General features: G+C 36.4%; 1 protein-coding gene and 1 long non-coding RNA gene across 3 annotated transcripts in view; one reads left to right on the plus strand and one right to left on the minus strand.

Moving 5' to 3' along the window:
- The window catches only part of CPQ (carboxypeptidase Q), a 502,032-nt gene that overhangs the window by 314,379 nt on the left and 169,957 nt on the right, over positions 1 to 17,696 (plus strand). For both annotated transcript variants that reach the window (XM_030937692.1, XM_030937691.1), the window contains exon 5: positions 9,943 to 10,054. In XM_030937692.1, coding sequence (XP_030793552.1) covers positions 9,943 to 10,054 — 112 coding nt within the window. The remainder of the gene's footprint in view (positions 1 to 9,942; positions 10,055 to 17,696) is intronic.
- Positions 1 to 17,696, minus strand: part of LOC115899642 — a 475,756-nt gene that overhangs the window by 778 nt on the left and 457,282 nt on the right. The gene's annotated exons all lie outside the window — the stretch shown is intronic.

Consider the following 17,696-nt stretch of genomic DNA (forward strand, 5'->3'; position numbering starts at 1 on the left):
TTTAATGAGAAATATAATTTAGTGAGAATGGTACTTTGATGCTTGTATTTCCTTTAATCTTGCTCTAATTTATAGCCTATTAAAATGTACTGTTTATGCTAATAAATACAACTTAAATTTTAAAACACGTGTTTTTGTTTGTATTGTTGTTTTTCAAAAAATGCACAATTGAAAAAAAAAGCCTACTTTTCTTTTTTTTTAAGGTTTTCCACAGGTTGTGATTATTCAACACATGGCTACAATCGACTGATGAGATTTAACTGATTTAATGTATGAGAATATAATCTAATGACAAGTCAAAATAATTAGGGGGACAGGGACAACCTCATGAGGGTTGACTTTAAGAATCTAAATCCACAACATGACAATAATGTCACAATGTCTATTGATGAAGAAAGTGAACAGTCTTTTTTTAATGATGTTCTTTTATTTCAGTTAATTGCATTTAGAGAGAGGACAATTAAACTATTCATTCTCCTCTGTGGTATCCATTAAGTTTTAAAAATTACCTTGTCTTTCTGTTACGTTCTTTTTAAAATAATTATTCCTTATGGACTCTCAGTCTAAGCTAATTTTTATTTGTTCTCTCCAACAGGTCTATCTTTATAACATTTGAGCTCCCCCTACTCCTTATCTTTGGAGTTCACTTTTATGGGGACAAAAGACGAGTTTTCTATGCTTTGCGAAGCATGATTATGCTTCATGTTAGCTTTGGAATTAGAAGAAATCATTTTTGGACCATTCTTTTTGAGTTGTGATACACAAACATTATAAGGTTAATCAGCATTTTAGCTTGCTAGTGGCCCTTGATTCTTATGAAACTAAGATAATTACTTCTCTTTTTTCTGCAGATGTGATATTTGACTATGAATATTGAAGTTAAGCTTCAATCCATTATATTGTAAATGGAAAAGAAGAGTTTTTCATTTTAGGTATATATACATAATACATATATCCTTTTCCTTGGCTCTCATTATGTTTATATTAGGTACAAAACTAGTTAACATGTCTATTCTGGCGTTTTTCCTCCAAGATATGTAAATTCTAATAAAAAATAAGACCAGATCGGTGGAATGGGGATAATAGTATTCTTTTAAACCAGGATGCAAGAAAATGAAATGTTTAATTTTTGCAACATCTCCTTTCTAAAACAGAATATACTGATGGAAATTTGGCTTGTTTCCTAGAGTCTGAACACAGGGGTTATTAACTGCAATGACTGGGCTAATACTATGAGGTGGAGTATGATAAAAGGATTAAAAGCTAGCAGATACTGTGCTTGGATAGCAAGCTGGATGCTTGTGCAGGCATGGAGCCTTTCAAAGTAAAATTGGCTCCTTGACACTCTGTCCTGAAGCTTGTGCTGATTTTTAACATCATTAAAAATCAGGTCATTGAGAAGTCTTCTTTTAGGGATGTCTGTAACCTTCCTTGACTGCCTTATGTTTAAGCTAGAATTTAAGCATCCAAATAAAAGTTGTTCTCAGGTGTCATCATCATAGGAAGCCATCCAGCTACCCTAAAGTTCACTAAAAAGTCCTGGAACTTGAGATGATTGACTTCTGACTCCCCATTGTCAGTGTGGTCCAGAGATATGGCAGGCAGGAGCCAACTGCTTAAGGTAGAAATGCTTTGAGTAAGTTTGAACTGCACAGGCTATCATGGCTGGGTATTTTTCAAAGCTACGTAGGATTCTGGAATTTTAGAAACCATTAGGGGCCAAGAAGAATCTGTCAGCTTATAGATCTAAATGTTCAAAATTTAAGTTAAAGCCTGTTTCTTTTGGTAGGAAGCACCTTGACTCCCATTTTTTATAATGAAAAATTGATGATATATCTATTAGCTTGTTTAAATTGAACCATAGAAGAGTCCATAGGAGACCAGGTGCAGTGGCTCATGCCTTCAGTCTCAGTACTTTGGGAGGCTGAGGTGGGTGGATCACTTGAGGCTGGGAGTTTGAGACCAGGCCAACATAGCAAAAACCTGTCTCTACTAAAAGTACAAAAATTAGCCTGGTGTGGTGGCACGTGCCTGTAATCCCAGCTACTCAGGAGGATGAGGCATGAGAATCACTTGAACCTGGGAGGCAGAGGTTGCTGTGAGCCAAGATCACACCTCTGCACTCCAGCCTGGGTGACAGAGTGAAACTGTCAAAAAAAAAAAAAAAAAAAAAAAGTCTGTAGGGTACCAAATGCTTTTTTTTTTTGGAGACAGGATCTGGCTCTGTGGTATATATTGGAATGCAGTGGTGTATTCATGGCTCACTGTAGCCACAGTCTTCTGGACTCAAGCCATCATCCTACCTCAGTCCACTTTCCCCTCTCCAGTAGCTGGGACTATAGGCATACACCACTACACCTGGCTAATTTTTTTTTTTTTTCATAGAGATGAGGTCTCACTACATTGCACAGGCTGGTCTTGAACCTGGCCTCAAACGATCCCCTCTCCTTGGCCTCCCAAAGTGCTCAGATTACATGTGTGAACCACCATGCTCGGTCTTCTTCTTTTTTTAAATCCTACCCACTTGGCATGACAAAGGCCTAGGACGTATAGTGAATAGTTGTAAGGAATGAGAAGTTCTAACTGTGCGCTGTACCATGTTTGGATTTGATTATGGGCAAGATGATCAATATTAGCATAGAAGTTACTTAAACTCTCTGTGTCTCTTCCCTTACCTCAGGAAGTTCAAATACAATGTTGTAATTCAGCTCTTCTCTTCCTGTCCTCTCAAATGAGACAACTTATACTGTGGTTGCTGAGGCTAAATAGAGGAGGAATTCAAATACATGATTCTTCAACTTAAGAGAAGATCATCTCCAGTTGCGTCTAATCATGACTTCTGGTTAAAACTAGTTGCCTCCATTTCATGAGAATGATTTCCTTCCATAGACATTCTCTGCTGTTCTCCTACTGTCAAGTCAATGTTTAGTCAGTTCCAGCCATTTCCTGCAAATACACTGCAATCACATTTTATAAATCTACCAAGTGCTTGGTTTTCATGTGCCACAGATAAATTAGGTCTTTCTTATTTTATCGTGAGCTATCAGTCTAGTAACATGCTCACAGCATGCAACCAGGAATAGGCATGATTTCCTTTTTGTGAATCTAATCTGAGTGTCCTTTACAAGTAAGAGGGGATAGTCGGGGAGTGGAAACAGCTCTTTTCAGGACCAGCTGGGTGATCCATGAGCATTTGAACAGATGGCCCATTTTTGTGTGAAAGGATTCTGTATCCTACAAACTAACACCCAATAGCTTCACTGAAAAAAAAAAAAGCTTGAAGATAAGAAATCAATTCAAGAGGAACTCACGTGTTTGCTGTGTTGCCTCTGAACACACCCTGTATGTCAAGAGCTTAGCTTTATTCTGTAGACCACCTAGTCTGAATCATTGGGGAGGAAAATATTTGTTCAAACATAGTCCCTTTTGTCTGTGCTGGGCAATAGCACAATACATTCAGCAACTGCCCTCTGAAAGTCAAGTCTTTGTCTCCAGTGGGGATTATGAAAACATGGATTTCTTGAGAAGTGCCTGCCCACCTGTGTTTAGATTTTAAATTGTGGGAAGATGCTTGACAGCCAGAAAAGAGATGCTCAGGGAAAAGTCTGTTGAGGTTATAGAGACTTTTTAAAAGACCATTTCCTCCTTCAAAATTATTAGAATAGAAGAGGAATTCTTGAAAACTGTCATGGAATATTGTATTGGATGGAACCTTGAAAGGTTTTATTTATCTCCTCTCTTTTAGCTTTCTGTCTAAGGCCTCAGAATGTAGTCTATTTTAGAAACTCTCCAAGGAAGGAAATTTTTCGTAACCTTTCCCCTGTTAGTCATTTTTTTTAACTTCAACAAAAGTCTGCATCAGAAGATTCTTGCTTGCTTATATGACCCTAATGCTCACTGCTGCAGTCCAAGCCTGGCTTCTTCTGCGCTTTCTTCTGCTGTTCATATTCTTCACAGTGAGACCTGTCTTAGCTGAAGCCCATTATTAGGTCACTCCTTGGCCTCTTCTCTAAGGCTAAATAATGAGTTATTTTTTTTTTCTCCTTTTTTGGTACGTCATATTTTTTCAACCATTTAATCATTTTTGTTGTTGAAAATTTGGGGACTTCCTGTGTCTGGAAATGCATTAAGCCTCAAACTTTGTAGCCCTAAGACTTTTCCTGCTACCTTTTAAAATACACCAAATAAAATTAAAACTAGGAGAAGAAAGCCGCTGCAATTTTTTAAAAAAAATCACAGAAGCCCAAAAAACAAAAAAACCCCACCGAGTAGCTGTCTTTCTGGTCTTTGATTGAGAAGACATTTGTAAAATGAAACATACGTTATTGTCAGATGGGCCTGTTGTCTACTGACAATTGATCAGCATGAATGTGGTCAGGTTTAGATGAATATCTGTACAACTCACGTAATTTTTAATGAAGAAAGTTAAAAGCTAAGCATGCCAAGAAAATAAGTATGACTCAAAAGTGGCCCTTTCTTAGTATATTAGAAGTATTATAGCTTCTAGTTACCAACGGCCATTGAAGATGACTGGGCCATTATTGCAATACTTTTTAATATGCTTCTGGATTCAATTATTGCAGATTTTTACAATTATATTTGATCTCTGTTTAGTTTATAAGGGGGACACTATCTTTGTCAGGTTTTAATATCAAGATTGTGATAGCTTAGTAAGTAAATATAGACATTTTCTATACTTTCTGTTTGCTTTAGAACGGTTGAAATAGAACAAGATCAATCTGATATCTAATGTGTGGTTGAACTCACTTCTAAAACTGTCTGAGCCCCTTGACTTTCAAAGGTAGGTCTTTGATAATTCTTGCTATAGTTTAACATATCACACACATGGAAGACTTTATTTATCTATGTTCAATCTAGAGACTAGTAATGGAAGGATTACACATGTTCTCACCACTGAGTTGCAGAAACAGAACACTATCAGTGTCTTTGAAGGTCACTGTGTTCCCGTACCTGATCACCTCCTCCTGTCTGCCCTAACCCCCATTTGACATAAACACAATCCTAAATTTGGTATGCTATTGCTCTGCTTTTTTTCATAGTTATACTATCTTTATCTTTGTATATATTACTGAAGATTATATTATTTAGTTTAGTTGAAATTTATATTATAGAATCATACTCTTCTATTTCTTTTGTCTATTTTTTGTTTTTTTGCCTATTTTTGTTTTGAGATTCATTTATATTTAATAATGCATCACTAGGTCATTTTCCATTCACTTTACTGAACGGAAAATAGTCCATTGTATGACTATTCCACAATTATTTATCTATTCTACTGATGATGGACATTTGTGTTTTTTCAGTTTGAGAACTTTTGAATGTGTCTATATGACCATTTTGGTCCATGTCTCCTGGTATGAGAAGTCCTCTAATGTTTACACCAAAAGTGGAATTGTTGGATTGTGGAATGTACATATGTTCAACTTTATAAGGATATGTCCAATTGTTTTCCCTTAATGATTTTAACAATTTCCTGCTCCTACCAGGAGTGGATAAGAATTCCCATTGCTCAGCCTCCTTGCCAAGATCTCATTTGTGTGATTTTAAATTTTTTGCCAGATAGTTGCAAAGTGGTATCTTATTAAGAATTTAATTAACATTTACATTTCCCTGATCGGTAATGGAATTGGTCATCTTTTCAAATGTTTGCTGTCCGTTCATAATTTCTCTCTGTGAAATACCTCTTTATGTGTTTTGCTTATTTGCTTTTTGGGTCGCTTGTCTTTTTCTTGTTGATTTGTAAGAATTCTTTATCCATTTTGAATATAAATCATTTTGAGTTATATATATTGTAAATGTCTTCTAATTTCTAGCAACTCCTCTCATTCTGTGATTTCTCTTGATGAACATAAAGGCTTCATTTTATGATAGTTAAATTTATACATCTACTATTCATGCTTTGAATTTTTATTCTGTTTTAAAAATCTACTCCACACTGAAGATATAAAGATATTTTTCTCTATTGCACTTAAAACTATCATTATATTGTGTTTATTTATTTTGCATCTTCCCACCAGAATCTAAATTCAATTAAGGCAGAATATTTGCTTGTTTTATTCATTTCAGTATCTCTAGCACATAGTGGGAACTCAATAAAAATTGTTGAAGGAAACCATGACTGAATGCCAGAGAGCGTGAAATGTTCTTCAGTATCTTGCATTAGCTCATTTTCATAAGAATGCAAGTCCTCTAAGGCTGTTTCCTCTCCCTAGTACTGCCATATTTTTCATATGTCTCATTTTCATCTCATAATCAGGTGGATCCATTTGGACTCAGTGTCTTCATATGCACCAGTAACAGAGGGGCTTGTCCTCAGGCTGCTCTCTGTACATCTTTGATTTTGTCCTTCTCCACTCTCAGACCTACAGCTGGCCTGCGGGTGGATGTATGCCGTTGCCATTCCAGTTCCTTCTCCTAGCAGGCTTTCATCCAGTGCATTTCTGTTCGACTGTGGTGTATTCTTCTCCTATTCCCAAGGCCCTCTTCCCAAGGTAGTCAGGGCTAATGTCTACCTCACAAATAACAAACCCTACCTTTCAAAGAACTAGAGTTCCCATTCTGCCTTTCTAGTTGTTTTGTTTACGGCTGCTATTGCTGTTGTTTTCAGACTAGTTTTTTACTCTATACTGCATTTGGAAGAGATGGTGGTGAAAAGGAAGTTGTGGGAAAGGAATTGGTCAGTACCTTGAGTGCCTCAGGACTCACAACACAAGGGGCAGATTGGCAGGTGCCCACTTCTCTGTTGATTCTAGGCCATGTTTTTGCTCAAAGGAGTCCGGATCTGGCAACAGAGGCAGTGAAGGGACTGTGCATTTTCCTAACGTTTATCAGGTGATATTTTTCATGAAACTGCAGTTTATAGCATTTCTAGGTAGTCTAGTTTTGTTTTGTTTGTCTAAATCAGATCCAAGTTTATTATAACGAATGTTCTTTTATGCCTGACCCTGACATAAGAGAGATTTTCAGTAGCCTTGCGCGTTGGTATATTTTTCTGGGTTATCTTTTGTGAGGCAACATTAAGGAATGCTAGCCACATTCCATTTTGAGTGAAACCTCCTGCACTGCTATTTTCTAAGTGTATGCAGAAGCTCTTATAGTTGGAAAATTCAAGTTCATTCACATTGCTACTGAATTAGAAGTACCTTTTTATTATTACCTAGTTTTAAATCAATAGATATTAAAATTACTACTACTATTTCATTGTTGCCCCAGTTTTTTTTCTGATTAAAAAATATATACTGAAATAAGCTCTGATAATCCAAAGAATATGTAATCATTCTTCTATAGCACTATACCAAAGACCTTATCCTATGGAATATTGTTTAGTTTCCTATCATTCAAAAACCATCTTTCCAATTTTTTAACTACTAGTTTAAGTAACATTAAGTAGATTACAGAATGGAGAAAACATAAAGAAGTATGATCATAAACAATCTCAGTTATTCTGAAAGAAACCTGAAGAATAAAATAATAGCTTCCTTGACTTAGTTGCTCCTATGTATTATCTGAGGAAAAGTTTATTGAAGCACATTTTGACACTTTTAATCCACTGGAACGTCATTGGGAAAATGTTCTGAGAGTCATGAGAATGTTGACTAATTGGGCTGTTTGTCCCACATGGGATTACACCACTTCTTTCTGAATCAGAAGTTCCTGCTATTGCAACATGAATTTTTCTTTATTCTTTATTTTTCCCCCTTAGAAACAATCCATTTGGGTTCATTACATAGCCATTTGTTAGTTTGGGGGATTGTGCTTGTTTGTAACTACAGTGAAGTCATACTAAACTGGGTCTGTATGTAAGTCAATGGGAGATCCCACAGCTGCTCAGTGAATCATTCAGTGCAAAGGGTCACCCTAGTATTTTAACCCGAAAGTCCTGCTTTCCCAAAGTAATGGGCAATTTTTATTTTAATCATCAAGAAGATTGGTTCAACTTTGGTTTACTTAGTACATGTTGTGCATACACATCAATCTGTAAAACTTTTTAAAAAATTCTATTGAAGTATAATATTCTCAGAGAAAGTGCATGAATCCTAAGTGTATATGGTGAACTTTCACAAACTGAGTACACCTGTGTAACTGCTACCCAGATCAAAAAACACAACGTGACCAGCACCCCAAAAGGTTTCCCATACCTCAGTTTTGTCACTAACCCTTCTCACCAAAGGTAATCACTCTCCTGTTTTGTGTGTTTTTATACTTTATATAAATGGAATTATGCATCATGTGTTACTTTGTATCTGGCTTCTTTCATTCTTCGTTATGTTTATGAGACTCATAAATTTATCATGAGTTGTGTTTGTTTATTTTCCATTTCTACCTTATTGCTGTGGATGTCCCGTTGATAAATACAACACAATGTATTCATTCTATTGTCAGCAGACATTTGATGAGTTTTCTTTTTCTTTTTTTTTTAGGAGGGTTAGGCCTATTATGAATACTCTGTTATGAACATTCCAGTACATCTTTTTTGATTAAAGTATACACACACACACACACACACACACACACACACACACACACGTCCTGTTGAATATATAATGAGGAGTAGAATTGCTGCGTCATAGTTTTGTGTACATTCAGATTTAATAGATAAGCCAGTTTTGCCAGGGTGGTTGAATATACTTACACTAGGAATGTACAAGAATTCCAGTTGCTTTACCTCCTCACAAATATTTGGCATATTTTGTCTTTTTCATTTTAGCCATTCTGGTCAATATGTATTGAATGTGGTTTAATTGATATTTCCCTGATGATAATGAAGCTGAGTATCTTTTTATATAATTATTAGTAATTTGCATATCTTTCTGTGTGAACTGTCTGTTCATATGTATATATATGCTGAATATTTTCTGTTTTTCTGTGGGTTACCTTTTCACTCTCTTAATGGGGTCTTTTGATGACTAGAGATTCCTAATTTTAAAAAAACACTCTCACATATTAAAGATCTTAGTAAATATTTAGAAAATTGTTAACCAAATGTGTGAGGATCTCAGTAGTGACATGTTTAATGCAAAATATAATTTATTATTTTTTCTTTTATGGTTTATACTTTTTGTGTCCAGTTTAAGGTATCTTTGCCTACTCCAAATTGACAAAGTTATTCTATGCCTTCCTCTAAAATCTCTTTAGATATGTAATTCATCTGACTCCATATTTGTATGTTTTATAATGATCAAGATACGTTGTTTTTCAAACCAATATTCTATATACCCCGGCATCACTCTACTTGGTTTTTAACTTGTTTGAAATGTGTCCACAAAATTTAGTTTCAGTGAATTTTTTTATATTTTCTTAGAATTACTAATACTTCCTGACAAAAATTTCAAACCTGTGATTTAAAATGTGTAATATAATTTCTAGATTTATTTAATACTAATGTCAGTTGAAATTTTCTTTAAAAGTTCTCCTGTTCAATTGGATCTAGTTTAGAAATCCAGCTATTTATTTATTCAACATCAATCTATAATGCATAAAACAATTTTTAAAAAATAGTGTTCTCATTTTCTCATTTAAATCAATTCAATACATGTTTATTATGTTTCTTCTAGAATTTGGGACAGTTAAGAATGTGGTTGAAGTTTCGAGCTTCATTTTTGTGTCATTTAGGTTTTAAGCCATATAATAAATTTATCAAATATCTGTCAGTAATAAGCCAATTTCTTTAGTAGTCAAAATTATATTAATAAATAAAGGTACAAAGTGAGGATTTTTATTACTATTAGGATAGCCTTAGACCCCTTATATAATTCCTTCTTACCAAGTTTTCCACTAATAATGACACATATCTTTAAAGACATAAAAATAGAAAAGAAAATATAAAAGTTTCATTTTTATATTTTGAATACCTATAAATGTTTGCTCTTTGATGTCATTTTTGCTTAGTTTTATTTTTTGTCTTTTTATTATTTGTTCTAGGTTGTACTGGTCAGTGGACATCTGGACAGCTGGGATGTTGGGCAGGGTGCCATGGATGATGGCGGTGGAGCCTTTATATCATGGGAAGCACTCTCACTTATTAAAGATCTTGGTAAATATTTAGAAAATTGTTACCTAACGTGTGAGGATCTCAGTAGTGACATATTTAACTCAAAACACAAAATACTTAACAGATTAGTTACTATGGTATGTTCAAAGATCCTCTTGAGGTCAGTTGATTCCCAGAAAAGAAACAACTTATCCTCTTAAAGAAATTTTTATTCATGTGTACTCCAGACATCTAAAGTGTCGAATGTTATTATCAGCCACTGGGGAAAATGAACAAGCAAATAAAACTGAAGCAAACATAACCACACCAGCTAAAAATATGCAAGGAAAATATGACGAAATGCAAAGAAAAATCAGCAGCACCTCCTACTTCCTTACCCTTATTCATCTTAACACATTATCGGACTATTAGGACAATGGATAAAGGCCAGGCATTTTTCCATCATAGAAATAAAAGAGTAACCTAGGATAGAAAGAATGATTTCCATTGCCACAATAAGGAATCCAGGCAGATAATTCTTTGCTGCAAGGTCTGTCCCATGCATGACAGGATGTTTTGCAGCATCCCTGACCTCTTCCCACTAGAAGCCAGTAGCACCCTCCCCTAACCTCAAGTTATGATAACCAAAAATGACTCCAGACATTGCCAGATGTCCCCTGGGGGGCCAGGGGAAGCAGTTGCTCCAGTTTGAGAACCACTAATATAAACTAATAAAATTATCTAGGTAACCTGAATACAGGGTCATTTTGTTAAAGAAAACAAACTAATTGGAAATCTTACACTGTATACACACTGTGACAGAAAAGATTTTGACCACCTACTTTGTTTTTTATAAAGCACTTTGTAAAACCTGGGCATGTAGGTTTAAAGCATCTCCTCTGTTCTTAAGGCTCTTAGAATGGTGTGGGTAACCTTCACACATACATATACACACAGTTATCAATATAGACATAATTTCAATATCTAATTTTAGAACTAGGGAAGGTTTGAGAGAGAAGTTATCCAGCAAATAAACCTGAAAATCACACATTCCTTCACAGAAGATCTGGGAGATTCTGTGTTAATTCTCTCCTCCTCTTCTCTTAAAAATATTCCCTTGGCTATCTCTTCTTTCTGTTTCTCATATCAGTCCAGAATGAAGTGAGTTCTAGAGGAAAGCAGGAGAAAGTCAAACATTTTTCCTCTTCAAAAAGCACCGATAATGATTTTAGACATTAATTTTATTTCAGTATGTTCGACCAGCTTGATTGGAAGCACAGTGGTGGAGTAAAAAGAAAAACTTTCTTTAGACCCATTTGAATTGGACTTTAGGTCACTTTATGCCACAAACTACATTTTGGGCCTTAAGCAAGTCATTTGAATGCTCTGGATTCATTTTCCTCATCTCTATTCAGCTGTAAGCTTCAGAGTATTTCATTTGCGCTAGATTGGAATAAAAATTATATCTTCTTTAAGCTTTGAATCCTACTTCTTTGGTATTCAGCATGGACCCTAAATCACTGTTAACTGAATTGAATTCAATTGCATGGACAAGTGTCAAATACCATGCAAAAGTGATTTGAGCATCTTTTACCAGTTCTCAAAGTACATCGACTTCAGTAGCTTTTGATAGCTAATGACCAGTCTCTTTAATTCAGGACTTAAATCTCCAAAAGATTTCTGAAAGTCTATATAAAGATGTGAATAGACCTCTAAAATAAAGAGTAATATTTCTTTTGAGTAGGCGTTATGAGGAGGCACCATAGTATATTGTTAAAAACACAGGATTCTGGAGCCAGACTGCCAGGGTTCAAATCTCAGCTCTACAATTTCTTAGGTGTGTGGCCTTAGGCAAGTTACTTTACCTCTCTGTGCCTCAATTTTCTCGTCTGTGTAATGGGATAATAATAGTTCCTATCTCATACAGTTGCTTTGAAAATTAAATAAGCTGTTCACAGAATATACTTAGAACATGGGCTAGGCCAACCCAAGTTGTCAATAAATGTTAACTTTTATAACTTAATAAGCATGATTCTGACAGTACCATTTTTTTAATGTAAGAGAAGATGATAATTTAGTTTACCTCCATCCCCATTAGTGATTACTTTGCCTCCTAACTTTGTATATTTGCTATACTAATGTAACTTTAGGGCCAGTTCTTATGTATCCCTAAAATATCCTTTCCCTTTTCTACTTAAGTCACCATCCCTTGTACGATAGAAACCTAGTGACCCCTCCACTTTTTAAAATTTCATACTAAATTTTTAGAAGTCTTAAATTTATCCTGGTCACTTCTATATCCTGCTTATGTTTAATGCCCAGTATCTACTCTGCACCTCACTTACCGTGATTGCACCCATTGAGTCTTACTCTTTAATTTTGAAATTGTGGATTTCTATTTGTAGATTGCCTACATATTTTAATATGAAGAGCTAGGTTCAGCATGTAATGTATGAATTCTGGATGAAAATTGCTGATATACTTGAACTAGAAATACAGCTTTGGGCTTGAGGCCAAGAAATAAGTTCATAATTATATTACTTAATTACATGGAATCCAATCTGTTTAATTGGTAAAATGTGAAAGCTCTGTGGCAATCTCTTTTTCCAAGAAAAATGAGACTCCTTTTGGATGTTATTCCTTGGATGATGTGTCGTGCAGCATGTCAGAGCCCCTCAGTGGAGCTTGTTAATTTGAAGAGTTGGTCCAGTGGGGATCTCTGATATTTGGAAATATTTTTCTAAGATTCATCCTTCTGGTATCTTCTTCTCTGTCTTCCCCTCTCATCACTCTTATAGATTCACTTTTTCATTCAAGCCTTCAGCATAAATTATATTCAATTAATCTAACAGAAGAGTTATTTGTGCTTTGTAAATATAATCAGTCATTCCCGAGTAACCGTCTACAGAAGGCTATTTGCTGTGAAGTGTTGTTGAGTACTTTTCTGTGTTTGTGGTTTACTGGACTTGAAACTGTTTATTTGAAATGTTATTTCCTGGAATGTTCTGGTGTCAGTGCCCAAAGCCTATGGCCAATGATGCTCCAAAATGCTCATTTGGCACTTAGAAAATAACCTACCATCCATCCCAAATTCTTCCAACTGTATCATTTTCTGTGAAGTTAGAATTTTGAGTTTTCAGGTCTAAAGAAATGAAAGATATGAGAATTAACAGTATTACCTGGTTGTTGGAATGTGGGACATATAAGAAACATTTTTCCAGAAAAAATGTAAATGTTGAGCCTCCTGACCATGATTACTATAGAGCTTGAAAGTCTATGTTTTAGAAAAATATTTTATTGGTATGTTTCTTCATTCATTCACTCAACAAATACTTGTGCATTGACTGCTGGTTCATGTGTCAGATGCCTTGCACCAAAGAGGAAAGAGAAATGGCCCTTTAAGTCCTTGAAGCAGGAGAGACATTTAATTCAAAAATTGCAATGAAATTGTGGTAAGTTCTCTGAATGTAGGATGTACGAATTACTTTGGACACCTGGTAAAGAGACGGACCAACATGGCTTGACTGGGTCAGAGCAACTTCACTAAGATGTTATTTGAACTTTCTTTTATAAAGATAAATAGAAATTCCTGAGGCGAACGGTGCAGAATGAAGTATTCCCAGTATTCCCAGCAGAGTACAGAGCTTCTAGTTCTGTACGTCATTAAAAATGAGAAGAAAATTGTTGACAGTAGCAGTCTTGGGATTATGAGGGGAGGCAGGGGTTGTGGAATTACAGGAGAGATTCACTTTTTACCTTATATATAAATATATAATGTTAGATTTTTGTGTAATAAGTGTGGGTTACTTCAATAATCAAGCAAAAGCCATCAAATACTCCCCTACCCCCACTCCCAAAAAAGAAATGAAAAAGAAAAGAGTTTTGGTATTGTCATTATCATAAACACCCTATTAACAGAAACAACAGGGCAGAGGTAAGGAGTTGGAAGAGTTGTCCAGGAGTCACCAAGCCTCCCTGGCCCAGAATACAACCATGAAGACAGCCAAAGGCATGGCAGGGCTTTGATTCAAGTTTCACTGTAGCTAGAGCTTTATGCAGCGATTTCCAATGCAGTGGGTTCTCTCTTAGAAGTGGAGACCCATCTGGGAAGAAGGTTTTCTTCCCTAAGGCTCTGGTCAAGTCTTTCTTGGAAAAGCCCCAGGAAATGCAATTCACGGTAACAGAGAAGAAAATGAACAGCCTCCAGTGAAATGGAAGCCTAAAGGGTAGAACTAGAGATAGCTGGAGTCCTGAAACGAATCTGGGACTAGCCCAGACTTACAAAAGATATCTCCTTTGGAAAGGACCTCCCCACTGGGTTTAGCCATACCACTGGGTATAATAAAAGTGTTGAGATCTAGCATTGACTGAAGATTACTATTGTAAGCACTGTGCTAAGCACTCCACTAAATACATATTCTCCTTTATTCCTGAAAATAAACCCAAGCAGTAGGTAAATTGTGTTATGTTCATTTTACAGAAGAGGCAACCAAAGCAGAGAAAAGCTAAGTACCTTGCCCAAGGTCACCAGCTATTATGTGAAAAATTTAAATCTAGGCAGCCTGATGCCATGCCCAATACTCTTAAGTACTTTATGATATTGTTTTAATGGAACAACATTCCCAGTCTGTTTCTAGGAACACTCATCCTCAGGATAACAAGAGATATAAAGAAAGGGGGGAAAAGTGTCTTATGGTCAAATAAGTTTGGGAAATCCCTCTTGGTAATTTCTTTATTAATAAATAACCTTTGTTGGGAGAGTACTCCGTGGGTATAGTGTACTTTGGAACACAATGCCCTGCGGTATTTTTTGAGGTGGCAGAACTGAGTAAGAATACAAGAATCCTTACACGGATGTGCTTCTGGAAGTGAGTACAAATAGCCTTGGATTTGTTTTCATTCTAGATTTTCTAGGCTACATTTGGGAGCTTGAGATTACCAGAATATTGACAAACTAGAACCATATGATAATTCCTTAATTGCCATGATAGAGCCTATTCTTGTGTTTCTCCCTGAAGAACACTTGTATCCACCCAAGTGCAAACTCTAGCTGACAACTAACTTTTTATCTGAGTCTATTTTATTCAAAATGAACGTAGTATTATTGGAAATATTTGAAATATGCTAAGGACTCTTTCTATCAGGTTTTTCTATGGCCCCAGATGAACCTGAATTTGGTAAGTTTTTTTTATTTTCTAAAAGGAATTTTTATTTTAAAACATTCCATGAACTCTCCCTATTGCCATGTTGGATAGTCTTCCTGCACAATTATTTGGGAACAAAGGAAGGGAGACCAATGGCCCCTGGAAAGATATCCTGTTAAAAATCACTGGTCCTCAATATGTTTGGCAAAAAATACATCTGCTTGTGAAACTGTCCAGGAAATTAACTTGTTCTAAATCTTAAATATTTTCCCCAGCATTAAATTTTATTTTTATTAATTTAAATGTTAATGTGTAGATGCTGCTTGCTTCTTTGGTTCTGAATTTTGGTCTTGATGTTTTATAATTGTCCTTATTGAGAAAAATACCTAAAACAGTAGAAGAATTAGAAACTTGAAGAAATTGTGAAGAAGGATTAAAATGGCAGATAGGAGGCAGGACTAGCTTGCAGCTCCCATTCTAACAGACAGAGCAGTGTGTGGAGACTCACATAGTGAACTTTTGCTCCAAGAACTACCTCAGGAACATACCAGGAAAGCCAGGAGAATCCTCACACCCTTTGAAGGAACTGGATCACTGCTGCAGGCTCCCTGAGATGCCAAAAAAACTGAATCTGTTTGCTTTCTCAAAGGAGAGGCTCATGGTCTGGGGCAAGCTCTCAGCTCTAGTCACCTGCTGCCTGGAAATAGATTTGGTGCTGTTATGGGGGCACTATGGGAGTGAGACCGGCCTTCAGGATTGCAGGCTGCATGGGAGCAGGGTAAGGCCTCTGACTGCCAGCTTTCCTCCACCTCCCTGGCAACTTGTATGACTCAGCAGAGATGGCCATAATCCCCCTGGGAATATAACTCCATTGGACTGGGATCCACACCCTCATAGCCCACAGCAGCTGCAGCAAACCTTGCCCAAGCAGAGGCTGAACTCAGACATGCCTACCTTTGCCCCCACCTGGTAGTCTTTCTCTACCTGCCCTGGTAGCCAAAGACAAAGGTCATAATCTTTGGGGAGCTCTATGGCCCTGCCCATCACCTGAGAAACCACTTAACCAAGTGTCCCTAGGGCAACTAGGAACATAACTGATGTGCTCTTGTCAGTGCCACCTCCTGGCTGGAGGCCAACCAACACTCTAAACAAAAACCCAACCAAGGATCCTCACAGAGACCACTTCACTCGCCTGATAATTCTATCAGAGCAGGTGCTTGGCATCTATGGCTGCAAGACCTGAAGACAGATCACATCACAGGACTCTGCAGACACTCCCTAGTATCAGTATGAAGCCCAGCAGCTCCTCTGGGTGGCTAGACCCAGAAGAGCAAAAGCAATCACTACATCTCAGCTCTCAGGAAGCCCCATTCCTAGGGGAAGAGGGAGAACATCACATCAAGGGAGCACCCTGTGGGACAAAAGAATCTGATTAGCAGCCCTGAATCCCAGATCTTCCCTCTGACATAGTCTACCCAAATGAGAAGGAACCAGAAAAACATCTGGGTAATATGAGAAAACAAGATTCTTTTACACCCCCAAAAGATGATACCAGTTCACCAGCAATGGATCCAAACCAAGATGAAATCTCCAAATTGCTAGAAATAGAATTCAGAAGGTTGATTATTAAGTTAATCAAGGAGCCACCAGAGAAAGGTGAAGTCCAACTAAAAGAAATCAAAAATATGATATGGGATATGAAACAAAAAATCTTCAATGAAATAAACAGCATAAATATAAAACAATCACAACTTCTGGAAGGCAAGAAATGCAAACTGCACTGGAAAGTCTCAGCAGTGGAATGGAACAAGCAGAAGAAAGAACTTCAGAGTTCAAAGACAAAGATTTCAAATTAACCCAATCTGTCAAAGACAAAGAAAAAAGAATGAAAAAATTGAACAAAGCCTCCAAGAAATTTGGGACTATGTTAAACATCCAAACCTAAAAATTACTGGTGTTCTCAAGGAAGAAGAGAAATCTAAGTGTCTAAAAAACATATTTGATAGAATAATCAAGGAAAATTTCCCTGGCCTTCCTAGAAATCTAGACATCCAAATACAAGAAACTCAAAGAACTCCTGGGGAATTCATTGCCAAAAGATCATCACCTAGGCACATAGTCATCAGGTTAACTAAAGTCAAGATAAAGGAAAGAATCTTAAGAGCTCTGAGGCAAAATCATCAGGTAACCTATAAAGGAAAAACCCATCAGATTAACAGCAGATTTCTCAGCAGAAACCCTACAAGCTAGATGGGATTGGGATCCTATTTTTAGCCTCCTTAAACAAAACAATTATCAGCCAAGAATTTTGTATCCAGCAAAACGAAGCTTCATAAATGAAGGAAAGATACAGTCTTTTCCAGACAAACAAATGCTGAGAGAATTCACCACTACTGAGCCAGTACTACAAAAACTGCTAAAAGGAGCTCTAAATCTTGAAAAAAATCCTTGAACTATACCAAAATAGAATATCCTTAAAGCATAAATCTCACAGAACCCACATAACAATAACACAATGAAAAAAAAGGTAATCAGGCAACAAATAGCATGATGAATAAAAT

Source organism: Rhinopithecus roxellana, chromosome 9 (genome assembly GCF_007565055.1).
Source record: "Rhinopithecus roxellana isolate Shanxi Qingling chromosome 9, ASM756505v1, whole genome shotgun sequence".
Classification (NCBI taxonomy): Eukaryota; Metazoa; Chordata; class Mammalia; order Primates; family Cercopithecidae; genus Rhinopithecus; species Rhinopithecus roxellana.